Genomic DNA, 27019 nt, shown 5'->3' on the forward strand with positions numbered 1-27019 from the left:
CAGACAGATGAGACTGAAAGAACATGAGACAGACACAGACACACAATGAAACAGACACACACGAGATACACGGACACGAGAGACACAATGAGAGACAGACACAGACACCAGAAGACAGAGAGACAGACACAGGAGAGAGGCAGAAAGGCACGAGGGATGGGCACAGACGCACAACTAGAGAGAGAGAGACAGAATGAGAGATGTGCAAGAGACAAGAGACAGCCAGAACTAGAGAGAGAGAAAGAAGAGACAGACAGCCAATGAGAGACAGACTGCCAAACACACGTACACACTGAGAGAGACAGCTAGTAAAATCGGTCCTTAACTTGCCTTTGATTAGCTGATTAAATTAAAGAGGTCTATGGGAAAGGAATCCCTCAGGCTTTTATCATCCCATCTTCCCATTTAAAGGGCTCTCCATGTGTTTCTGCTGTCGCGGTTTAGCCGGCAGCTCAGCCCCACACAGTCGCTCGCTCACTCCCCCACCGATAGATGGGGGAGAGAATCAGAAGGGTAACGCTCGTGGGTTGAGATAAGAACAGTTTAATAATTAAAATTAAAAGAAACAACAACAGAAATGCAATGCAAAGGAGAACAATGACAGGTGTGAAACCCGGGGGGAGGGGGGAAGGGAATGAACCGCCGAAACAAACCGCACGCGACACAGCCGCTCACCACCCGCCAACCCGACACCACAACTCCTCCAAGCCGCAAACTGCCCCCCCTTAATATACTGGTCATGGTGTCACATGGTATGGAGTGAACATCCCATTGGCCAGTCGGGGTCAGCCGCCCCTGCCATGGCCCTGCCCCTCCCAGACTCCCGCCAACATGGTAGAGTGCAGGAAGCTGGAAATGTAGCCGACCCCCCCGACGGTGAGGAGAATTAACCCCTTCTCAGCCAAAACCAGCACATTCTCCACCCCTTATTCCATACCATTTACACCATGCCCAGGTCCCATACCATCCGATACAACCTTACCAACCACCACCCCTCCCCTTCCCATCCTTTAACATAATACACAGACATCATTCCCTTAGTCTATGGACCTTCCCTGTAAAATGTCCGTTAAAATGTCCATTGAGTTCACCCAGTCCGTGACTCTTGGCTGCATCTGTCGTATCAGTCTTTCAGGGCAGGAGAGATGGTGTGTGTGGCATTGGGTTGCTGCATACCAAGTCAGTCACCATTCCATCACTGCTGTACTTTGCTTGTTTCACAGTTTATTTTCTATGGTTTGGGAGCCTTGTACTCTGATATCATTGATACAACACAGAGGTGACACACAATATTATATAGCAGTACGCATTGTGCCATTCAGTTCATTGACTGTTTTCACCCAAAATCAAATCCCCTAGAGGCTCACATCGGACTTCTCCATCCTCCCGCATCACCCACCAAGTGCACCTAGGTCCTCGAGCAAAAGCAATCCCACGAATGGGTTTGTTTTTGCCTGAGGCAGGAAGAACCCAGACTGTTTTCCCCAGCATACTTTGTACATGCACTACAGGGACTCTACCCTCTTCCACAGTACGTAGGATTTCTGACTGGGCAGGGCCAGCTCGGTTGGCAGATCCCCTCGTGTTGACTAACCACGTGACTTTTGCTAAATGTGTATCCCAGTGTTTGAATGTTCCACACCCCCCTCCATTGCTCTCAGTGTAGACTTTAACAGTCCATTGTACCGTTCAATTTTCCCAGAGGCTGGTGCGTGATAGGGGATGTGATACACCCACTCAATACTGTGCTCTTTGGCCCAGGTGTCTATGAGGTTGTTTTGGAAATGAGTCCCATTGTCTGACTCAATTCCTTCTGGGATGCCATGTCGCCACAGGACTTGTTTTTCGAGACCCAGGATAGTGTTCCGGGCAGTGGCATGGGGGACGGGATATGTTTCCAGCCAGCCGGTCATTGTTTCTACCATTGTAAGCACATGGTGCTTGCCTTGACGGGTTTGTGGGAGTGTGATATAGTCAATTTGCCAGGCCTCCCCATATTTATATTTCAGCCATCGTCCCCCATACCACAGAGGCTTTACCCGCTTCGCTTGCTTGATTGCAGCGCATGTTTCACATTCATGGATGGCCTGCGCAATAGCGACCATGGTCAAGTCCACCCCTCGATCACAAGCCCATCTGTATGTTGCATCTCTCCCTTGATGGCCTGAAGTGTCATGGGCCCTCCGAGCTAGAAATAGTTCACCCTTATGTTGCCAGTCCAGATCCACCTCAGCCACTTCAATCTTGGCAGCCTGATCCACCTGCTGGTTGTTCCGATGTTCTTCAGTGGCCCGACTCTTATGGATTTGAGCATCCACATGACATGCCTTTACAACCAGGTTCTCTACCCAGGCAGCAATATCTTGCCACAGTGTGACAGCCCGGATGGGTTTGCCTCTACACTGCCAATTGCTTTGCTTCCACTGCTGTAACCAGCCCCACAGGGCGTTTGCCACTATCCAGGAGTCAGTATAGAGATAGAGCACTGGCCTCTTTTCCCATTCAGCAATGTCTAAGGACAACTGGATGGCCTTTACCTCTGCAGACTGGCTCGATTCACCTTCTCCTTCAGCAGTTTCTGCTACTTGTCGTGTAGGACTCCATACAGCAGCCTTCCATCTCTGGTGCTTTCCCACAAGGGTTAATTCTCCTCACCGTTGGGGGTCAGCTACCTTTCCAGCTTCATGCGCTCTGCCATGTTGGCGGGAGGCTGGGAGGGGCAGGGCCATGGCAGGGGCGGCTGACCCCGACTGGCCAATGGGATGTTCACTCCATACCATGTGACACCATGACCAGTATATTAAGGGGGGGCAGTTTGGGACTTGGAGGAGTCATGGTGTCTGGTCGGCAGGTGGTGAGCAGCTGTGTCACGTGTGGATTGTTTCAGTGGTTCATTCCCTTCCCCCTTCCGGGTTTCATGCCTCTCGTTGTTCTCCTTTCCATTGCATTTCTGTTGTTGTTTCTTTTACTTTTAATTATTAAACTGTTCTTATCTCAACCCACGAACTTTACCCTTCTGATTCTCTCCCCTTCTACTGGTAGGGGAGTGAGCGCGCGACTGTGTGGGACTGAGTTGCCGGCTAAATCACGACAAAAGATTATTATTATGTGGGGTTTTACCTAGACATTTAGTGAACTAGTGTACAAAATGTCTGACATCTACCCGTTTTTATTTCTTATGGGAGGGAAGTAATGCTGTTTCATATTCTTTACTCACTTCCTAATTATTTCCATATTATATTAAAGAGAGTAAAAGTAGTTTATAAAGCTCTCTACGGTTTGGGCACTGTCTGTTTTTACAAAGAAGGATGATGTTGAAGCAGTGGAAGCTGAGGAAACAGAGGTTTGATTGATTCTTTGCCTGTTATAAGGCCTTAGTGACTTTGGGTTATGGATAGCTCAGTCTTGCTGGGCCTCAATTCACCGCTGATAATAGAAGAGTAAAACTCCTCTGTCTGACAGGAGTACTTTTATATCTGTACAAAGATCTTAGAGGCACCCTGGTTTTACTTTGATTAATGCTTTATAAATGCCTATGTAACTAATTTCAATAGCAGAGAGTTTCCCTGTTATGCTCTCTCCTGACACTTGAGAAGCAAAAAAATACATCAACTAACATACTTCATTTCTTGGTATTCATGGTTTATGGATAACAGCAAATTCCTTCCCCCTTTTTTTTAATAGCACTTGGTCCAGAAAATAAGTTTTCCTTCTACTCTTATAGAGTCAAGGTCAGCTAACCCTGACAGCACACTATAAGCTCTATATATTTGCCAAAAAGGATGGAGGTGAAGGATATGTTATTTGGGTAGAGAAGGTAGCTTTTCTGGATGATAGGAAACTACTGTCACCAACCTTACTTTTGTTTGCTAACTGTGGATTATATTGACAAAAAAGTAATAAAAACATTTTATAAGATAATAAAAGTCCCCTTTTATTGGCAAGCAAGCTCATACTTCAACTACGTCCTCGGTGAAGGCACTAAAGGGGTTTCTCCTCTGCTTAACACCTATTTTCACTACATTTGAAGGAACTTTGTATCTTCAGTAAGAAATTCACTTGAAACTGGCTAATGGGCTCAGAGATATTATGAGCCATATAAACAGAAAGACAGGTGGACAGATAGCATGGCAACATGCATTTTGTTTCCTCAGAAAGACAGGATAAAAACTTAACTGAACAATGCTACTGAGTAACAGTATTGTATTGGGTGTATGTAGCAAGGTTGAGGGGGGGTGGGGCTGCAGGAGTGGCCTCTGTGAAAAGAAGTCAGGAGCTGCCCTGCACTGGACACAGCTGAGTCTACAATAGACCCACTGCAGGCCAAAGATGAGCCACAGTTTGATATTTCCTGAAGGAATTGTGGCCCATGGAGAATCCATGCTGGAGCAGATTTTTCCTAGCTGGACTGCAGCCCATGGAGAGGACCCACACTGGAGAAAACTGTGAGGAGGAAGAAGTGGCAGAGAGGAACTGTTATGTACTGACCATAATCCCCCACCTCCCATCCCCCCTGCACTGCGGGGTGGGTAGAGGAGTTGGGAATGAAGTTGAGCCTGGGAAAGGGACGGTGGGGGGAAGGTGGTGTTTTAATTTTTTGTTGTTGTTGTTTTTCACTATCCAAATCTATTTTATCTGGCAATAAATTAATTTTCTCCAAGTCAAGTCTGTTTTGCCTGTGATGGTATCTGGTAAGCAATCTCCTGGTCTTTGTCTCAACCCACAAGCTTTTTCATCCTATTTTCTCCCCCTGTGCTGTTGAGGAGGAGGAGGAGGGAGAGAGCAGCTGGGTGAGAGTTTGGCTGCTCACCACACAGTAGCAAAGGCAGGTGATAACTTTAATGGCATGCAGAGCCTCACAAACAGAAAAGACTAGTTTAATGTCTGAGTCCTGAAAATCCCAGTAAACAACCCTTGATTTGTTTTGTTATCTGTTGAGTTGTTCAGATCCCCTCAAGACACTCAAGCATTTTGACAACTACAAAAAACAAGATGAAGATGAATGCATGACTAGACAGATTGAGACTGGACAATGACTGCTGAGTTCTCAGTGTCAAGGAGTGCTCTTGGCTTGTATTTCAATGGATGATGCTCTGACATTCAGAACAGGTATTACAAATAAGCATATACCTAAAGGCATACTATTTTGCCACTGGCTTTCTTATACTTCTCTGAAATAAGTCATGTTACCAAATGTTTGAATTCCTTTAAGGGACTTTGAAAGGAAACTGGATTCCTGTTTCTTGCACTGAATCTATATTGAAGTCCTACACTCTTCTTATTTTCCTTTACTTGTTTTTTTTCCCCTGGTTGTTTGCAGGGCCCAGGAAGTATCTTTTTTTCTGCATTGTTGCAAAATTTGACTTCTTGGGCTTGGGGGTTTTGAAAGAGAGATATGTGAAATGGCATTGGTGGGAGGGAATTTTCTTTTATTCCTGTGAAGCATAGGACTAGAAGAAGGATGCAAGATAGGGTGCACAAGTGCATTAAAATATTCCTCAGATACCCAATTTGTAGTTTTTCCCATGCACTTTGGGTTGAACCAGTTACCAACAATTTGTCCAGGAAGAAACTTTCCCCAAAACAGATTTACAGAGACTATTGAGGTTGTTTAGTTTTTTAACTCCTCTATAACAGAGGAAGTAGTCCACTCTGCCCAACCCTACTATATTGGCAATAGACTGGAGCCCTCCTCCTCTCTCCCAGTGATGATATTGTAAGTGTGACTTTTGATCCTTTACATAAGATTTAGATATGTCAAAGGGTGACAGAGAAAGGCCCATGCACCATGGACCAGTTTTTATTTCATATCCACTGCACAGTGACCTGAGCAGTCTCTTGCACCTCTCTGTGAGGGAATGTGTGTGCAGCAGCAGGTTCATTCAAAAAACTTGTGCTGACCCTGTTTCCTCGAGGAGATACAGAGCTGCCTGTGGCATGGCTGCTTCTTTCCTGGCAGGGAGAAATAAGACTCAACAAGATTCCTCCAGATGGAAAGTTGGGAAGTTGATTAAAAACACACATATGAATGCATACAAAAGTTACTCATGAAGTAATTTTACATCTCCCTAAACTTGTGCTTTCTTGTATTGGGTGGAGAGAAGGCCTGCTAGCTTTACAGAAGAGTCGGCTGGAGGTTTTGGAGCACCTGAGCGAGCTGCTTGGCCTGCACCAGGTTTACAAGTGTTGCACACCCCTCAGAACCTCACTCTGATTAGCCGAGCCCTTGCCAGTGACATCGGCCAGCTCACTTTTCATTAGCCGGCTGGTTGCTGGAACTGTAGGACTTCTAGTGAGACACTTAACCCCCTCAGTGCCAGCGGCCCCCCACAGCCTGCCGGCAGGACCGCACACCCCTCATGTAGGAGGGTGCGGGGTCAGTGGTGCGAACCGAGCCTCGGGGAGGCTGCAACGCGGGAGCCATGAGGATGACATAAATCCCCCCCCTCGCTCCCCTCGCATCATTGCCCTTTTAAATAGGCGCGCCAAGGCACCCAGAGTAGCATGCAGTCTGGGGAGAGAGCACAGGGATTGGTGGACACACCCTCCATGCAAAAAAGCTCATCTGAGTGAAAGAGGCAAGAAGGTAAACACAATTGACTTGTGCTGTCTGTTGGCCGATGGGGGGGGGGGGCTCCGAATCTACGGTGATGGGATTTGGCGTGGCTATTCCTGATCAGGAGTGCGCGGGGCAGCCAGCAGTTTCCTCTCTACTAGCAGCCACGCCTCGGCATCCACCGCTGTCACCAGACCCAGGCCGACGAAACGCTGTTCCTCAGCACTGCCCTCCATCTACTGAATATTGCCTGGGGGGTGTGGGGGTGTGTGTGAAAGACGAGCCCTGGGGGCAATTTGAAATTTTTTCCCCCCTCACATTTTCTTTTATTAAATATCCCCCAGTGAACTACTCGAGGTTGGCTCCAGTAGCTGTGTCTGAGCCTCATCCCAGCAGCACGCTGCCCAATACTGGACTGACCCTCCAGCAGTTGGCGGACCATGGCTTGTAGCACCTGGCGCTACAGCGCGGCAGGCCCCAAGGGACTGTACTGAGGTGCCCTGCACCACCCAGGGACGGGACTGTGCACAGCAGCAGTGGGGCTGCTCCCGTACCATGTCAGCCGTTGCCTACATGGACTTCATGGCTGCCCAGTGCCTGGTGTCCATCTCCAACTGCTCTGCTGTGTCCAAGGTGGCATGGCTGAAAGTGCCAGGCAAGGTGCAGGTGGGAAAGGAGCTGTGTGACCCTTGTGATGCTTGGATGGACTACTGCACCTTGGTAACCATCACCAAGAGCCTCCTGGAGCTGAACAAGTACTGGCCCCTGCCCGTCCCCTCCGTCTGCAGGAGCAACGTGGAGAGCCCAGATGAAGATGTGGGCTCTGACAGTGACAGGACCACAGAGCACGAAACTCGGCGCCAGGGCAGCCCCCTCACCTGCACGACACTGTGCCCCCCAAGGAGAAGTTGGCAGCTGAGAAGCAGCACGAGTGCCCCTACAGTGGCTGCGGCAAGGTCTACGGGAAGTCCTCCCACTTGAAAGCCCACTACCAAGTGCACACAGGCAAGCCACCGGGGGGGTGGGGGGGAAGGGCTCGAGGGAACTGCTTGTCCTCAGGTGAACCCTCTGGGGATCTTTTGCTGCAATATCACTTATTTCCCCTCCCACATTTCAGGGTGGGAGCCTGTGGAGGGGGGTCCCATCTGAGCCCTACGTCGGTGGCACCATAAATCTGGCCAAGAGCCCTTGGGGTTGTCTAAAATAGCGCGGCTTGGTTGGGTGCAGTGTCTGCCAGGCCAGCGGCTGGTGAGCAAGCTGCCTGCTGCCGCGGGGGGTAAGAATGGGGCCAGATGCCCTGGGCAGGGCTGAGTCAGTGGGGCATGGCTCATCTTCCTGCATCCCCCTGAATCCTCAAGTGAGAGCCCAGCTCAGCTCCTCCAATAGCCCTGGTGTGAAAGGGCTGGCAATTAATGGAGGAAAGCCCAAGGAAGAAAAAGGCAGGGAACAGAAGAGCAAGTCTTGTGGAAAATCTTGTTTTTCAGAAATATAGCATCCTTTGGAAAGTCGAATACACTTTTGGTAAACAGCTCAGCTTGAAGAGAAGCTGACGGTGGCTGATATTCCACGTTTCCTGTATTGCTTTTATTTATGAGCTTCTTGAATTGGATTTTCTGATCCAGCACATAAGTTTCTTAGTTATGTGACAGTCAACTTCGTTATAGACGCTGCAGTAGGTTAACCTTGGCTGGCTGCCAGATCCCCACCTAGCTGCTCTCTCCCTTCTTCGCCTCAACAGGACGGGGGAGAAAATAAGGTGGAAAAGCTCATGGATCAAGATAAGGACAAGGAGACTGCTTGCCAATTGTAGTCATGGGCAAAACAGACTCTACTTGGGAAAGATTAATTTAATTTCTTGCCAGTTAAAAATAGAGTAGGACAGTGAGGAAACAAACCCCAAAACTTCTAAAAATAAACAAACAAATAAATAAAACCCAACCTCAAACACTACCACCCACTTCTTCCCAGGTTCACCTTCACTCCCGCATTCCTGACTTCTCTATCTCCTCCCCACCCCAAGGAGCACAGGGGGAATGGGGAATAGGGAAATGATCTTCTATGATGAGGTGACCTGCCTAGTGGATGCGGGACAGGCCGTGGATGTTGTCTACCTGGACTTCGGCAAAGCCTTTGATATTGTCTCCCACAGCATCCTCCCAGACAAACTAGCAGCTCATGGCTTAGACGGGTGTGCTCTTCACTGGGTAAAAAACTGGCTAGACGGCCGAGCCCAGAGAGTTGTGGTGAACGGAGTTAAATCCAGTTGGTGGCCGGTCATGAGCAGGGTTCCCCAGGGCTCAGTTCTGGGGCCAGTCTTGTTTCATATCTTTATCAATGATCTAGATGAGGAGATTGAGTGCACCCTCAGTAAGTTTGCAGACGACACCAAGTTAGGCAGGAGTGTTGATCTGCTTGAGGGCAAGAAGGCTCTGCAGAGGGACCTGGACAAGCTGGATCGATGGGCCAAGGCCAATTGTATGAGGTTTAACAAGGCCAAATGCTGGGTCCTGCACTTGGGTCACAAGAACCCCATGCAACACTACAGGCTTGGGGAGGAGTGGCTGGAAAGCTGCCAGGCGGAGAAGGACCTGGGGGTGCTGGTTGACAGATGGCTGAATATGAGCCAGCAGTGTGCCCAGGTGGCCAAGAAGGCCAACAGCATCCTGGCTTGTATCAGGAACAGTGTGGCCAGCAGGAGCAGGGAGGTGATAGTGCCCCTGTACTCAGCACTGATGAGGCCGCACCTTGAATATTGTGTTCGGTTTTGGGCCCCTCACTACAAGAAGGACATTGAGTTGCTGAAGAGTGTCCAGAGAAGGGCAAGGAAGCTGGTGAAGGGTCTAGAGAACAAGTCTTATGAGGAGAGGTTGAGGGAACTGGGATTGTTTAGTCTGGAGGAGGCTGAGGGGAGACCTTATCGCTCCCTACAACTACCTGAAAGGAGGTTATAGTGAGGTGGGTGCTGGTCTCTTCTCCCAGGTCACTAGCGATAGGACAAGAGGAAATGGCTTCAAGCTCCATCAGGGGAGGTTTAGATTGGATATTTGGAAAAAATTCTTTACTGAAAGAGTGTTCAGGCATTGGACCAGGCTGCCCAGAGAAGTGGTGGAGTAGCCATCCTTGGAGGTTTTGGCTGACAGGCCACACCCAAAGGGTGGTGGTAAATAGCTCTTTTTCAAACTGGCAACCTGTCACTAGTGGGGTCCCCCAGGGATCAATATTCGGCCCAATGTTATAAGTGATCTGGATAACAGAATCAAGTGTAGCCTGATGAAGTTTGCGGACGACACCAAACTGAGTGGGGAAGTAGACACTCCAGAAGGGAGAGCTGCTCTGCAGGGAGATCTGGATAGGCTGGAAGAGTGGGCCAGCAAGAACCTTATGAAGTTCAACAAGGACAAGTGTAAGGTCATGCACCTGGGAAAACATAATCCACGAGTGCAGCACAGAATGGTATCCACCTGGCTGGAGAGCAGCTCTGTGGAAAGGGACCTGGGGGTCCTGGTGGACAGGAAGCTCAACATGAGCAAACAGTGTGCTGCTGCGGCCAAGAAGGCATCACCAGCAGAGATAAAGAAGTCATTATCCCACTCTACTCAGCACTTGTCAGGCCACACCTGGAGTACTGTGTACAGTTCTGGTCCCCAAAAAGGATGCAGACAGGCTGGAAGGGGTCCAGAGAAGGGCCACCAAGATGATCAAAGGACTGGGAAGCCTGCCATACGAGGATAGGCTGGGAGAACTGGGTTTGTTCAGCCTTGAGAAAAGGAGGCTTAGAGGGGATCTCATTACCATGTACCAGTACTTAAGGGGTAGCTACAAAGAAGATGGGGACTCCCTTTTTACAAGGAGTCACATGGAGAGGACAAGGGGGAATGGACACAAGTTGCTCTTGGGGAGATTCCGATTGGACACGAGAGGGAAATTTTTCACCCGTGAGAATGGTCAACCATTGGAATAATCTCCCCAGGGAAGTGGTTGACTCGGGCCACATTGGACACCTTCAAGAGTCCTCTGGACAGGGTGCTGGGCCATCTTGGCTAGACTGTGCTCTTAACTAGAAATGATGGATTAGATGATCCCTGAGGTTCCTTCCAACCTGTGATTCTGTGATTTTTACTCATGGATGCTAACTAAGCAAGGTGGAAAGCTCAGAATATTGATTTGTGCTGTGTAATGTTGAGAATCTGAAAATTCACTGGACCATATTTGGTCAGCTAACAGAAAATGAGACATGAAAGATCAAATAAATTTAGAAGACCAAAGACTTGATGTTCAGAGGTTAACCATCTGTATCTTACTAGCAATTCTCTAAACCTGTTGGTTCAAAGGCATTATGTATTTCAGATACCAAAATTGTCTGTATAATAATTGTTTGCTTGAGCCTTTGAGTCTAGCTAAATTTCCAGAAGACTGTGGTGGGTTGACCCCAGCCAAACAGCTACCCTGCCTCTCTGTAGCAGGTTCACAGGGTTCCTATGCACAAAGTTCACCCAACACACGATATTTAAAAAGCACAACAGTATTTATTGCTCTATTATAGCCTGGCATAAGCAGTTACTAGCATATTGTTTTCTTTTATGAGAGTCTTACCAACACAACTATGCCTGAGACACCGCTGAGCAGGAGGGTGACCATTAGCAGGGTCATCACGGAGAAGGGAGGTAGGCGCGGCTTCTTCAGGGCATCTTCAGGGCATCCCCTGTGGTTCGTAGAGCGTGCTCTGTGTCCTTTCTCCTCCCTCTGCTTTGAGCCCCCCTTTTTTATACCCTCAGCAGATTCAAAGGAAAAGTACCAACTAGGCATTGATGAATGCCTGGCCAGCGCATGCAACAAGGCCTGCCAGGTGCGTGCTCTGCCAGCTAACAGTGGCTCCCGGATTGCAACAACATATTGTTCAGTAACAATCCTCCCAGTTCCCTTCTTCAAGGTCGCGTTCTCACAGCTGTGTTCAGCGTGTAATTTTTCCATCGTGGCCCTACACAGACCATCATCTAAAATCCCTCACACACTCTCTCATTCCCCTTTCCTGCAGGATAGAGAGAAAATAGAAGGAAAGCTAGAAGACCTGTGGATCAAGATAATGTCAGTTTAATAGGGGAAGCAAAAGATGTGTGCTCAAGCAAAGCAAAATAAGCAATTCATTCACTACTTCCCATCAGCAGGCAGATGTTTAGCCATTTCCTGGAAAGTAGGGCCTCAGCACATGTAATGGTTGCTTAGGAAGACGAATGCCATAGCCATGAACATCCCTGCTTCCTCCTTCTTTCCCTGAGATTTTATTGCTGAGTATGACATCATATAATATAGAATATCCTTTTTGTCAGTTTAAGTCAGCTGTCCTGGCTATGTCCCCTCTCAGCCTCTTGCCCACTCCCAGCCTACTGGCCTTTGAGCCAGGTGGGGGATTTGGAGAGAAAGCCTTGATGCTGTACGAGCACTGCTCAGCAGTAGCCAAAACACTGGCATGTTATCAACATGGTTCTAGCCACAAATGCAAAAGCACAGCACTACATGGGCTGCTATGAGGGCAGTTAACTCCATCCCAGCCAGACCCAGCACATCCATCTAAAACTGTCTTCTGTGGTGATCTTAACAAAGAAGTCAGTGGATGGTGCTGCACATCCTACTCAAGCAAGTAGCCGTTGGTTGTGCCACCATTCCTATTGAACTCAGTATGACTTAGAATAAGATTTGCAGGAGGAAGCTAAGGAAGTCTGAACTCTCTTCTTTTCCAGAGGGTAGGCCTTTCATTTCTCGCCAGATCCCCAGTGTTTCTGTGATATAAACATTCTGTCTTGGATGTATACCTAAATTCAAAATTTATTAACTTGCAAAAACTTGTGATACAAGCCTATCACTGAAACTAAACTACTGCCTTTCCTGTCTTATTACTACTATCCAAAAGTAACTTGGAATTTATTATTTAAATTCTGATGTCTTGGACAGGAACACTATTATGGGTGAGACTGTGTGAACTATTTCCCATAGCATCTCTGAGGTACGTGGCATTTCAAGTAGAAGATGGTGTTATCCCAAAGCTCACAAGCCAAAAGCTGTTTGTCTGGAGGGCAGGTGGAGGATATGAAATATGAAGTGACCTTACCTTAGTCTCATAACACTTAGGTAGAATTATGAGAATAGGACAGGTAAACTCTAATCAAATTTGGTAGTAGTAGGATGGATTACAAGAGAGGCCTTTCTGCACAACAGTCTTGAGTATTGAGGTGGCATTGGCAAGTCTTGCAGACTTCCCCTAAGGGCTTTCTGAGCATAGAAAAAGGCCCAGACATAGGCAAGATGTGCATGAGACCAGAGCCCTGGAAGTAAGAGCAGATATGCAGAGGATTAGCTTGAAAATGCAAAGACTTCTTTAAATAGGTAGTTTTAGAGATTTGATATGGCCAGTAATATGTAGGTTTACTGTTAACCTCAAAAATGGGGAGGTTAACAGAGGAGGATGTACAGATCAGAGGATCTCCAGGGAAAATAAAGACAGACATGAGAGTAAATAAGCAATCTCAGCCAGAAGAAGGCCTGGGCAGGAAGCACTGAGAAAAGGACAAGATACCAAAAGAAAGGAAAAGAATGGCAGGAGAAGCTAAATTAAAGAATGTACACTTGCTATGATGGTGTGAATGCAAGCCAGTTAAAGGGCATATGGCAGCTCATAGCAGATCCTCCTGGTTAGAAAAGAGGGATAGAGAATGTTAGTTTGTGAGATGTCTCTTACAGGACCTTCAGAAGTTAACTCACCAGGGGCCATATGGTGTGTGTAAATTCCAGACACTTCCCAAAATTTAGTGCTACAATTTGGTTGGAACTTCATGTCTTACATCAGGTACTCTTAATTAAGGTTAGATACACAAAAAATCCTGTTGTATGAAAATTTTTCCCTCTAACTAGGTTTTATAGCCAACTGCCATCTTGTAAATCAGGTCCAAACAATGAAAAGTTAATAACATTATGCAGTAGTTAAACCCTTAAACTCTTCTGAAATTTTGCTCCAACTGATAGTCAGTAGTAGGTTGTGGGCAGAAGCATGGATCCATAGATGGCCATTGTACAAGGTGAATCTGAGGAGCATTTCTGGTAAAAGGGAAAGACATACACAGCAACTGATTAGTGCTGCAATATAGCATTGATCCAGGTGCCATAACAGTTTAGTTTGCTTGTTTAGTCTGGAGAAGAGGAGGATAAGGGGAGACCTTATCGCTCTCTACAGCTACGTGAAACAAGGTTGTAGCAAGGTGGGTGTCAGTCTCTTTTCCCAAGTAACAAGTGATAGCATAACAGGAAATGACCTCAAGTTGCACCAGGGGAGGTTTAGATTAGATATTATGAAAAATTTCTTCACTGAAAGGGTTATCAAGCACTAGAACAGGCTTCTCAGGGAAGTGGTTGAGTTACCATCTGTGCTGGTTTTGGCTGAGAAGGGGTTAACTGTCTTCACTGTGGTGCCTGCGTGGCCGGGGCCCTTTCCAGCTTCCCGAGCTCTGCCATGTCAGTGGGAGGGGCGGGGCAATGGCTGGGGCAGCTGACCCCGACTGGCCAATTGGATGTTCATTCCATACCTTGTGACACCATGACCAATATATTAAGGGGGGCGGTTGCAAATCAGGGAGGGGTGGTGTTGGGTTGGTGGACGGTGAGCTGCTGTGTCACATGTGGTTTGTTTTGGCGGTTTGTTCCACACACCCCCTGGGGTTTTACACCTCTCATTGTTCTCCTTTACATTGCATTTCTGTTGTTGTTTTATTTTAATTATTAAACTGTTCTTATCTCAACCCACGAGCTTTACCCTTCTGATTCTCTCCCCCATCCCACAGGTGGGGGAGTGAGCGAGCAACTGTGTGGGGCTGAGTTGCCGGCTAAACCACAACAGTCTTTTTGGTGCCCAACATGGGGCTCAAGGGTTGGAGATAATAACAGTTGCTGGTCACAGCACCATGTTGTCATTTCTGCAGTTTGTGTTAAAGATTGGTGTTGGTTTGTTTAGTCTGCTGTGTTCTGCTGTGATTAGTAATGTTTTACCTACAAGATTTGTTATGCAAACACTCGTTTTCAGCTTTATCTGGTATTTGGGATTTTTGCTGAAACTGTTACTGTACTTTGGATGCCACCTTGTTGAGGTGATGAGCAATTATACCTCCTCCTCAGAGAGACTTTATTTCTTCCATATACAGAAGAGTACCTCTGCAACTTTGTTCTATGATATCTGTGCCTTTTTGTATCTTGAACATCCTTGGGTGGTTAAGGTGCACTTATTGTTAGTTTTTGGGCATGTTGTTTTGGTTTTGACTAAGCAACTTCAGAATATCACCCAGAAATCTGCCCCGAGGCTTGATAGTTACTAGTGGCAGGGCATGTGGGATAGCATGGGCAGATACCTAGGGGAGTGGGCACCCCCAGTGTTTTGGAGTTTCACCCCCGAACAAGTACAGAACCCTAAAAAACTAGTAGAATATTTGGAGAAAGTATGTTGTTACGCTGGGAACTCCAGAGAGACACAGATCACTGCAACGTGCTGGGGCCTGGCCGATGCGTACCGAGCCCTGCTCGGCAGTATTCAGTGCCCCCAAGGGGAAGAGAAGGTCTCTGGATTGAAAGGCAAAGTGACTGGCACTGCAGCCACTCAAACCCCCACGACAGGTACTGGAGCTAACTCAGAGAATCAAACCGTGGCAGTATCAGTTGCCCCCATACAGAAGACAAAATATTGGAAGTGGACGTCAACTCATTTAGAACGAGATGATGAAAAAGCAGGGCTGTCATGAGGAAAGGAGGAAGAAGTCATAAATGAAATAGAGACCACCTGATCCCTGTCCTTGAGTGAGTTGTGAGATATGCGAAAAGTTTTCAGCCATCGTTCAGGTGAGCACATTGTCACTTGGCTGCTCCAATGTTGGGATAATGGGGCAAGTAGCCTGGAACTAGAGGGAAAAGAAGCCAAACAACTGGGATCCCTTTCTGGGGAAGGGGGCATTGACAAAGCAATTGGGGAAAAAAACACAAGCCCTCAGCCTCTGGAGGCGACTCCTGTCTGGAGTGAAGGAAAGGTATCCCTTTAAAGAAGATGTTACATATCGCCCAGGAAAATGGACAACTATGGAGAAAGGCATCCAGTATCTAAGGGAATTAGCTGTGTTTGAGGTGATTTATGGTGACCTGGACCATCAAGGCTCATCCAAAGATCCAGATGAAGCCGAATGAACAAGACCCATGTGACGGAAGTTTATATGGAGCACACCATCTTCGCATGCAAACTCATTGGCAGTAATGTCCTGGAAAGAAGTCGAGGCACCAACAGTGGCAAAGGTGATTGATAGACTCCAGAATTATGAAACAAATCTCTTCCTTGCTCGTCTCTGCTGTGGAGAAACTATCCCAAGAGGTCCAGCAACTCAAAGAAGATATGTCCTCCTCCCCGCCTCGACAGAGTAGTGTCTCAGCTGTTAGGAATAAGCGTCCTTAGGCTCAAAGGAGAGGATATACACCATGCACTACCCTATGGTTCTACCTGCGTGACCACGGAAAGGACATGATGAGGTGGGATGGCAAGCCTACCTCGACCCTAGAGGCATGAGTGCGTGAACTGCAAGGAAGAAGAGTCACTCAGGGAGGCTCTTCCAGGAAAGCTGCTGCTCCAATTTCCAGTGAGCAAGTCCCCAGACAGAGGAGTGGAAGTACTGATTTTATTTCTGAGCATAATAGACTCCTGATTCACATTTGCAGGAAGTGAGTTGTGACTGCCATGATCAGGACTAGAGGGGCCCTGCCTCCAGCCAGGTGGAGGAAAGGGATAACCGGGCTTACTGGACTGTGTGGATCCGATGGCCTGGCACGTCCGACCCACAGGAGTATAAAGCTTTAGTGGACGCTGGCGCACAGTGCACCTTAATGCCATCAAAGTATATAGGGGCAGAACCCATCAGCATTGCTGGAGTGACAGGGGGATCCCAAGAGCTAACTGTATTGGAGGCCGAAGTGAGCCTAACCGGGAATGAGTGGCAGAAGCACCCCATTGTGACTGCCCAGAGGCTCCGTGCATCCTTGGCATAGACTACCTCAGGAGAGGTTATTTCAAGGACGCAAAGGGGTACAGGTGGGCTTTTGGTGTAGTTGCCTTGGAGATGGAAAAAATTAAACAGCTGTCTACCTTGCCTGGTCTCTCAAAGGACTCTTCTGTTGTGGGGTTGCTAAGGGTCAAAGAACAACAGGTGCCGATCACCACCACAACAGTGCGTTGGCGGCAATATGGCGCCAACCGAGACACTCTGATCCCCATCCATGAGCCCATTCACCAACTGAGGAGCCAAGGAGTCATCAGTAAGACCCACTCACCCTTTAACAGTCCCATATGGCCAGTCTGGAAGTCTAATGGAGAGTGGAGACTAACAGTAGACAATGGTGGAGTGACTTCATTCAGGCCACGATAGAGTGCTGCTGTGCCAGACACACTAGAACTTCAATATGAACTAGAGTCAAAGGTAGCCAAGCGGTATGCCACCACTGTTATCGCTAATGCATTCTTCTCAATCCCTCTGGCAGCAAAGTGCAGGCCATGATTTGCTTTCACATGGAGGGGCATCCAGTACACCTGGAATTGACTGCCCCAGGGGTGGAAACACAGTCCTACCATTTGCCATGGACTGATTCAGACTGTACTGGAACAGGGAGAAGCTCCAGAACACCTTCAATACATTGATGACATCATTGTGTGGGGCAACACAGTAGAAGAAGTTTGAGAAAGGAGAATAAATAGTCCAAATCCTTCTAAAAGCAGGTTTTTCCATAAAACAAAGTAAGGTGAAGGGACCTGCACAAGAGATCCATTTCTTAGGAACCAAATGGCAAGATGGACGTCGTCAGATTCCAATGGATGTGATCATCAAAATAGCAGGCTTGTCTCCACCAACTAGCAAAAAGGTAAGAACGCTTTCTTGGGCATTGTGGGTTTTTGGAGAATGCATATTCCAAATTACAGTCTGATCGTAAGCCCTCTCCATCAAGTGACCTGGAAGAAGAATGATTTCAAATGGGGCCCAGAGCAACAACAAGCCTTTGACCAGATTAAACAGGAAATAGTTCATGCAGTAGCCCTTGGGCTGGACCAGGCAGGACAAGATGTAAAAAATGTACTCTACACCGCAGCCAGGGAGAATGTCACTATCTGGAGCCTCTGGCAGAAAGCGCCAGGGGAGACCCAAGGTCGACCCCTAGGGTTCTGGAGTCGGGGATACAGAGGGTCCAAAGCCCACTATACTCCAATGAAAAAAGAGATATTGGCAGCATATGAAGGGGTTCGAGCTGCTTCAGAAGTGGTTGGTACTGAGGCACAGTTGCTCCTGTCACCCCGACTGCCAGTGCTGGGCTGGATGTTCAAAGGAAACATCCCCTCTACACACCATGCAACTGATGCTACGTGGAGTAAATGGGTTGCACTGATCACCCAGCGGGCTCGAGTAGGAAACCCCAGTCACCCAGGAATCTTGGAAGTGATTATGGACTGGCCAGAAGGCAAAGATTTTGCATTTTCACCAGAGGAGGAGGTGACACGTGCTGAAGCCACCCCACTGTACAACAAACTGCCAGAAGATGAAAAGCAATATGCCCTGTTCACTGATGGGTCCTGTCGCCTTGTGGGAAAGCACCAGAGATGGAAGGCTGCTGTATGGATTCCTACACGACAAGTAGCAGAAACTGCTGAAGGAGAAGCTGAATCAAGCCAGTTTGCAGAGGTAAAGGCCATCCAGCTGGCCTTAGACATTGCTGAACGGGAAAAGTGGCCATTGCTCTATCTCTATACTGACTCCTGGGTGGTGGCAAATGCCCTGTGGGGCTGGCTGCAGCAGTGGAAGCAAAGCAACTGGCAGCGCAGAGGCAAACCCATCTGGGCTGTCACATTGTGGCAAGATATTGCTGCCCGGGTAGAGAAACTGGTTGTAAAGGTACGTCATGTGGATGCTCACGTCCCCAAGAGTCGGGCCACTGAAGAACATCGGAACAACCAGCAGGTAGATCAGGCTGCCAGGATTGAAGTGGCTGAGGCGGATCTGGACTGGCAACATAAGGGTGAACTATTTCTAGCTCGGAGGGCCATCAAGGGAGAGATGCAACATACGGATGGGCTTGTGATTGAGGGGTGGACTTGACCATCGATGCTATTGCACAGACTATCCTTGAATGTGAAACATGCACTGCAATCAAGCAAGCGAAGTGGGTAAAGCCTCTGTGGTATGGGGGACGATGGCTGAAATATAAATATGGGGAGGCCTGGCAAATTGACTATATTACGCTCCCACAAACCCTCCAATAATTTGCAGTTATAAACTCCAGTTAACATCATGTATAAGGCCACATTCTTCAGTTTTAGACAGACATACACTGTAAACAAAATACTAGTGATAATAGAGTAACAGAAGGTACACTGGACAAGTAAGGAATTACTCTGAGAGCAACTGGGGAGCAGAAGAATTGTGCAGAAAAGCTGATGGAATTTGGTGGCAAAGGATTGAGCTTTTGGGAAAGGGACATAGGAGAGGAAGATGTCTGGTATGCTGCTATAGTGAGAAGGTAGACTGGTTATGTGGCATTGCTACTTCCCTTTATTTTTCCATGTTTTCCCTGTTGAATTTCAACATCTGCCACAGGAGTTGTGACTGTGCGCTCAACTCCTGCTCAGATTTTGGCTAACACACAGCTCATACTAAGGCCTGATGCATACTGAGAGCAGCACCATTAAATCAAAGTGAGTGCAACACAAAGGCAGGACACTGGCCAGGAAGGGCTAAAGGTCATTATACAGCCATTATCACCTGAAGATTGCTGTCTCCTGCAGCCATAATCCTTGCATATTGGTTGTCTGGCAGTTTCTTCACAATTTGCTAACTCATGGAAATCATATAGACCAACCATCCAAGTTGGACAGTATAAATATGTCAGCTTACCCAAAAAGCTTTTGAAGCGGATACAACAGCAGCTGGACTGCTGAGGCTTTTGTGCTTCCCAGTGTGATACAGGGGACATCTGCACTGTGATAAAGGAGGAAGGATGAACATTCTCACAGTTGGCCAGGTAACTATTTTGCTCATAGGTGCATGAGTTACAAGTTGCAAGTTATGAATTAGGTAACTTGTGAGTGAGAAACCTCATGAATTAAGTGATGAATCAGTAAACTCATGTTAGAGTAGTCTGTACAAAGGGGACTGAGCCCTTGTTTGTCGTGTGTGTTGGTTTTCTTTCCTAATGAGTTCATAAAATAAAGTTTAATTTGCAGAGTATGTTGTCCTGCAAATTTGAGAGATCCAAATGGACCATGACAGTAGTTCCTGAAAAACTTGCAATAGCTAAATGCATCCAGTTCCTACATTCCCCCCCCCCCCCCCCTCTTTCTGGTTAACAATTCATCCTTGTCAATGATTAAGTTAACACAGAATTAAAATGAAGTTTAAGTACAGTAAGTACTCCTAAATAACCCCCTGCATATGAAACACCATATTTAGTTCAGGCTCTTGTAACATGCAAAGGACAGCTGGATCAATAAGCCTTATGATGTAATGAATCCTGGCTTTATTTTGAATTAGCAAGGCACTGGGAAAAATGCTTCTTTAAAAAAAAAATCTAGGAAAGTTTTATTTTGGACATTTTGTCTGGATTTTCCTGATATGACCCAGCAGACTCCTTCCAACTCATTAAATCTGAGGTTGAAAAAGGAACTCTCACATATACAAGTTCTCCATCTGGCCCTACTGCCTGGTGCAGTGGAGCCTGAATCACTGGGTTCTATTGCACTCGAGTTCTGCCTGCAATAGGACTGAATCTGTCACTACCCCTTCTCGTACCATCAACAACATTATCCTGATCCCTATCTGAGGGAACCAACAACTGCACATCCTCTTCTTCATCATCCATTTTTAAACATTTTTTTTTTCAATACTACAAGCAGAACAACACTGAGACAATTTCTTTCTATCCTCCATCATCATCAATACATTCAAATCAGATAACAATTTACATTTCTTCCTTGTTTCATGATCATATCTTAAAGAACAAATCCACATATGGGATTTCATCCCATTTATCCTGCCTTTTTGCAAACCAACATAAGTTGCAAAATTGTATTATAATTCAAAGACCCCATTTCTGGCCATTTCTCCTCATCCTCCAATTTATACTTTGGCCACCATTGAGTACAATATTATTTTATTTTCCTCATTTCTAGAGGATCCCCACCAAACTTATCCCAATGTTTCAGGATGCATCCTAATAGGGAGCAAGGGGAGACCTCTGCAGATTGTCCTGCCCCCCATCCTGCTCCCATATTGTTATCCAAAAAGAATATTCTTACCAACTACACTTTCATGCACTCCAGTCATCACTGTCCAAACATGCACAAAGCTTACAAAATACCTTTACCTATTACAAAATAGCTTTATCCATTGTTACTCCATGCAATGTCTCTTTATCATGCTTACCCACTCCAGATAGGGAGATTACTCACAGAGTCCTCCAAACAACAGGTCAGTGCACACTTGGAGTCCAAAGAGCAGCTTCTCCCCACTGGCAGCTGGCAAGATGATCTCAGCAAGGCTTCATAGTGGCCCCACCTGAATCTCCAGAAAACTGTTGTCCAAAAAGCATATCTGTTGCCCAGTGTGCAATGAGTCAATAATCACACACTCAGGAGAGGCACTGCTTATTTATTTCAGGGTTGCACAAGCCTGGGTGCTTGGTGGTTTCCCACAAATCAAGCACACCAAACTAAGAAACTACAGGGTATTTATACAATTAAATGTGTTAGTAATCAGCTAATATCCACACCCTCAGCTAATGATTGGTTAGTCTCTTTCTTACTTCATGTTAAAGGTACAGATCCTTTTAAATTCATTATGCATGCTCAGGGAGTAAGGGGCTTATTTGAGCAGAGGGCTTTCTGACCCATGGGCATGATTTTTAATATTATAATGAGGATAGTTCACCCAAAGGATACTTAGTTCTTACCAAGTTGGCAACATACATAAAACATCCTGATTAGTGACATAAAACATCCGATTAGTTGTTCTCTCTAAGGTCTAATTGCCCTGGAATGTCCTTGGTTAAAAGATACTGACTTCATAGTTTCTCACCCTGCTGAGACAAGAGTTTTCCCTTTTATCTGTTTCTCAGTCCTTCTTCAAGGATACTGAATTCTAATTAAAGATAGGTTAGTGTCCTTTTGGCTTTAACATGTATGAAGCTAAGTTTCTTTCAACAAAATCAGAAGAAACTACGGTGCACCTTTCAAGAAATAGGTCAATTAAAGACAGGTGAGAGGATGGGGAAATGATGCACGAAGCATCAAAACAACTCCTATAAAATTACAAAACATTTTGATGTAAAATTAGAAAACATTTTGATTTAAAATTCCTGGGATATTACTGAGCCAATATATCCCTCCAGCTCAGCGTGGTGCTCCTTTTGAGCACAGGTGGTGCTAAAGGTTCTGGGAGCACAAGAACAAAAGTGGGAATTATGCATTGCCCAGAATCATCCCTTAACCACTCCCTGAGGATGAGAACAGGACCCCTTCTCGGCTTAGCAAACACTAAGCATCTCCTTCAGGTGTGTCAACTGCACTGCTCAGCTTGGTGTCATCCGCAAAATTGCTGAGGGTGCACTTGATTCCACTATGTCATTGATGAAAATATTAAACAGCATTGGTCCCAGTACAGACCCCTGAGGGACACCACTCATCACTGGTCTCCATCTGGACATCAAGACATTAACTACTACCCTCTGGATGCGACCATCCAACCAGTTCTTTATCCACCAAACAGTCCACCCATCAAATCCATATCTCTCCAATTTAGAGAGAAGGGTGTTGTGGGGGACTATGTCAAAGGCCTTACAGAAGTCCAGATAGATGACATCTGTTGCTTTTCCCCTGTCTACTGATGCAGTCACTCCATCATAGAAAGCCACTAGGTTGGTCAGGCAGGAGTTGCCCTTGGTGAAGCCATGCTGGATGCCTTGAATCACCTCCCTGTCCTCCATGTGCTTTAGCATAGCTTCTAGGAGAATCTGTTCTATGATCTTCCCTGGCACAGATGTGAGGCTGACAGGTCAATAATTCCCTGGGTCCTTTCTACTCTTTTTAAAGATGAGCACAGTGTTTTCTTCTTCTAGTCCCCAGGGTCTTCACGTGACTGCCATGAATTTTCAAATATCATGGAAAGTGGCTTTGCAACTACATCAGCCAGTTCCCTCAGGACTCTGGGATGCATCTCATCAGGTCCCATAGACAAAGCAGTGGAACAAGCTGCCCAGAGAGGCTGTGGAGTCTCCTTCCCTGGAGACATTCAAAACCCATCTGGACGCAGTCCTGTGCCCCCTGCTCTAGGTGTACCTGCTCAAGCAGTGGGGTTGGACAAGATGATCTCCAGAGGTCCCTTCCAACCCCTACCATTCTGTGATTCTGTGACTTGCATATGTTCAGGTTCCTCAGGCAGTCATGAACCTGATCTTCCCTTACAGTGGGAGAGTCTTTACCCCCCTTGGTCCCCATCCTGCAGTACATTGACTTGGGAGGGGTGAGGAGAGAGGTTGCCAGTGAAGACTGAGGCAAAAAAGTTGCTGAGTACCTCAGCTTTCTCATCTGTTGATACAACGTCACCATTCTTGTTCATCAGGGCAGGTACACTTTCTTTAACTTTCCTTTTCTGGTTGACAGGGTAGAAGCCCTTCTTGTTATTCTTTGCACCCCTTGCCAAATTCAGCTTCAGCCGCGCCTTGGCCCTCCTGACTGCATCCCTACACAACCGGGCAGCGTCCCTATACTCTTCCCAGGATACCTGTCCCTGCTTCCACTCCCTGTGCAGTTCCTTCTTGCTCTTTAGTTTGGCCAGCATGTCTCAACTCAGCCATGCTGGTCTCTTCCCTTCCTTGGGTGATTTCTTACACCTGGGGACTGAGAGCTCTTGCGCTTTATGGAACGCGTCCTTAAAGATCTTCCAGCTCTCTTCTGTTCCCTTGCCCCTGAGGACCGTTTCCCAGGGGGTCCTGCTGACTCACTCCTTGAAGAGCTGGAAGTCCGCTTTCCTAAAATTTAGGGTCCTGACTATACTCCTAGCTTTTCCTGTATCCCTCAGGAGTGTGAACTCCACCAATGCGTGATCACTGCAGCCCAGGCTGCCTCCAATCTTGACATCACTGATGAGCTCACTTGCATTGGTGACCATCAGGTCCAGTATTACACCCCCTCGGGTAGGTCTGTCTACTACGATAGACACTGCAGTGGGAAACACCCACTGTCTGGATTCACAAGCACACTCACTGTCATGGTTTTAGCTGGGATAGAGTTAATTTTCTTCACTGCAGCTGGCATAGTGCTGTGCTTTGGACCTAGTATGAAAACAGTGTTGATAACACACCAATGTTTTGGTTGTTGCTGGGTAGTGCTTCAAATTCTCAACCCTGTCCCACAGGGGTGGGGAGAGTGAGCGAGTGGCTGCGTGGTGTTTATTTGCTGAGTGAGGCTGAACCACGACACTCACGTTTACAAATCCCTTGAATATTAGCATGGGCTCTAAGCCCATCCATGCCTGGACCCCCAGCCCCTTACCCAGCCACTAGCTCAGAGATTGAGTCCTTTGAAATGCAAATCTCCTCCCACTTGCCAGCTTTTCTATCTTGAATTTTGCTAGAGAAATACATGTTATACAGAGGATTAAGTTGACTAAGGAAACATAAGCACACCTTGGGCCCTCCAGTTGCTGGCACCCAGACCTACAGGCCCGGTGGCCCATGGATTTTTTTCCAGTTGCTGGCACTTAGACCTTTCAGCACTCACATGGGATAGAGAGTGAGATTACACAGAAAAAAAATTTAAGAATAGGATTTAGTAAGAAGATAGGATAGACTGTGGTGATCAGTTGCAGGGCTCAGCCAGGCAAGCATGCTGCTTGCTTATACATGACCAACCCCCTTTATCCCCGCTTCTCTCCATTTATGCATGCTTGTAATTCCCTCCATACATCTTGATCCCTCCCTTTCTCTACCCTTGTCTTTTCCCAAAGAAACAATCCACCCCTAATTACTTCTTTTCCCATTGGTTCTAGTTTTGCTACATCCATATCCAAATTTGGTTTCTCTGATACCATTACCAAGATTATCTTCGCTTTACATGGTATTGCTGTTATGGTTACCCAGGCACTGTTGGCCTTACAGGGTTGCACTCCCCAAAATGTCCCCAATACCCTCCTCCAATTTTCTGTGAAGCTTGTTTCTCTCTCACATACTTCTCCCTTAACCACCTGTGAAATGTGGCCATTCTTCATGAAGAAGCTAACTTTTGTCAGCTTCTCACTGTGTTATTTATGTTCAGCAATTTCTCATGTCATGTCCTCTAGTTTCTCAAGGTCTGTTCAGTTAGCTAAGCCTCAGTCCAGGGCCTAGTCATCTGCCCACATATCTTAACAAGGACAATGGAAAGATGCAGGGTGGGAGGAACTGGCATGATATATAGTGAACTACATTGTGCAGAGAAGGAGGGAAAAGCAACAGTTGAATGAACAAAGCACCCCAAGCACACATTTCTGAAAATATGATGCTATATACCTCAGCTTTTGGCATAAATTTTATGGAAATAACATTTAATAAGTATTATGATGCTGTTTTACAGCAATGCCCACTCACCTAAAATAAAATTACTTAGTTGCCAGGAGGCTAATTGCTGACTAACAACTTGGCGGGGGAGGAGGGATTCACAAAGATAAAATTCAGTATTTTGGAAACCTTTAAGACTTGGAGCAATGGAGAGAAAAGGAACCCGTTTTTTCCAACATGTCAGCACAGGAAGGAATACAAGGTATTGCCCAGTAAATGTATCTCTAAGCCATAAGCTCCTCAAGGCAGGGACCATTTCTTTTTTTCTGTCTATATAGCTTCTAGCATAATAAAGCCCTCCCTATATTAGTCACACCTAGACTGATAACTCTCTACTATTACTACTGATGCTTGTGCTAGGCTTTAGGTCAAGCCTCCATTCAGTACTACAGGGAAAGGTTGACATTATATCATTGTGGCAAGAAAGAACAGGGAAGGTTTTGGCATAAGTTATTCCATTTCCCAAACAGTAGCTGTTAGAAGCAGCCCAGAGGGGGCAAGAACATCTGAAGCACTCCTAGGGCAGATGGGATAATGTGTTGGATTGGTCCCTGCTAGCGGCCAAGCACCCACACAGTTACTCACTCGCCCCCCAGCAGGATGAGTAGGGGGAGAAAATAGGAGGAACAAGGAGCAAGAAAAATCATGGGTTGAATTAAAGACAGGTAAATCACCAGTTACTGTCAAGGGCAAAACGGACACAACTTGGGGAATTTAACTTAATTTATTGCAAATTAACATAAACATTTAATTACCGATTCAGGTATTGGGAAACAAAGAAGACAAACATTTAGACATTTAGGGAAAACACCCCTCCTCCTTTCCCAGGCTCATCTTCACTCCAGAGACACCTCTCCTATCCCCTTGTTATCACCACAGGTTACACTCAGTCCCTTCAATGAGGCAACGAGCAGCGCAGGAGGTTGGGGTCAGTGCATAGCAGTTTCTCTCTACTGCTCCTTCCTTCTCATTCTTTTCCCACACTCCAGTGTGGGTCCTACACAAGCTGCAGTCCCTTTAGAGGTGTGCCTACTCTGGCATTGGGCCTCAGTCCCTTCACAAATATCTGCTCCTGCATGGCCTTAGCCACAGGCTGCAATCCCTCCAGGGAAGTACCTGCTCTGGCATAGGTCCTCCATGGGCATGGGTACCTTTAAGGGCACGCCTGCTCCTCCATGGAACACCTCCTACTCCCCTGACCTTGTTATTCCCTCCTTCTTGCTGTTGTTCCTTCCTCCTCTTTCTCTCTCTGGTGTTTTCTGCCCTTTCTTAAATATGTTTTCACAGAGGCACCACAAACTTCTCCAAATAGCTTAGCTTTGGTATGTGGTGGGTTTGTTGTCGATCTTGCTGGAACTGGTTGTGACCGGCACAGGGAAGTCCCTGACCTCTTCCCACAGAGGCCACCCCTGCAGCATGCCCCCGACCCTGCGCTACCAAAACCTTGCCATTTACATCCAATACAGATAAGCAGTCATGGTGGGCAAAGGTGAACACAAAACACCATTTCTGATTCAGCTCTGCAGTTAGCAGCCCGGGTTATACCTCCCAAGCACATGTTCACTCACATATAGAGAGACAATTACATGCATAAACAAAAGACTTCATTACTGTGGGTCATGTTTTCTCTGCCAGAACAAAACACTGGTACAGCTGGGGATAATTGCTTTTGCCAGCACAGATTCATTCTGTTGTTGATTCAGCTCTGCCAAAGCAAACTACTTAAGTTTGAGATTTAATGTAACCCGGTTGCTCTGGTTTTATATTGCTGCTTCTCTTGTCAATTAATCTGAAACAAGGTGGTAAAAAATCACCCTT

General features: G+C 46.7%; 1 protein-coding gene across 1 annotated transcript; it reads left to right on the forward strand.

The window, feature by feature from the left end:
- Nucleotides 1–7111: 7111 nt before the first annotated feature.
- Nucleotides 7112–7705, forward strand: LOC135310858 (Krueppel-like factor 9). The gene is given in 3 exon segments (XM_064439922.1): nt 7112–7400; nt 7403–7561; nt 7674–7705. Coding segments are annotated over 3 exon segments (480 nt in total).
- Nucleotides 7706–27019: the final 19314 nt, after the last annotated feature.

This window comes from Phalacrocorax carbo (genome assembly GCF_963921805.1).
Source record: "Phalacrocorax carbo chromosome W unlocalized genomic scaffold, bPhaCar2.1 SUPER_W_unloc_3, whole genome shotgun sequence".
In the NCBI taxonomy this organism is placed as follows: Eukaryota; Metazoa; Chordata; class Aves; order Suliformes; family Phalacrocoracidae; genus Phalacrocorax; species Phalacrocorax carbo.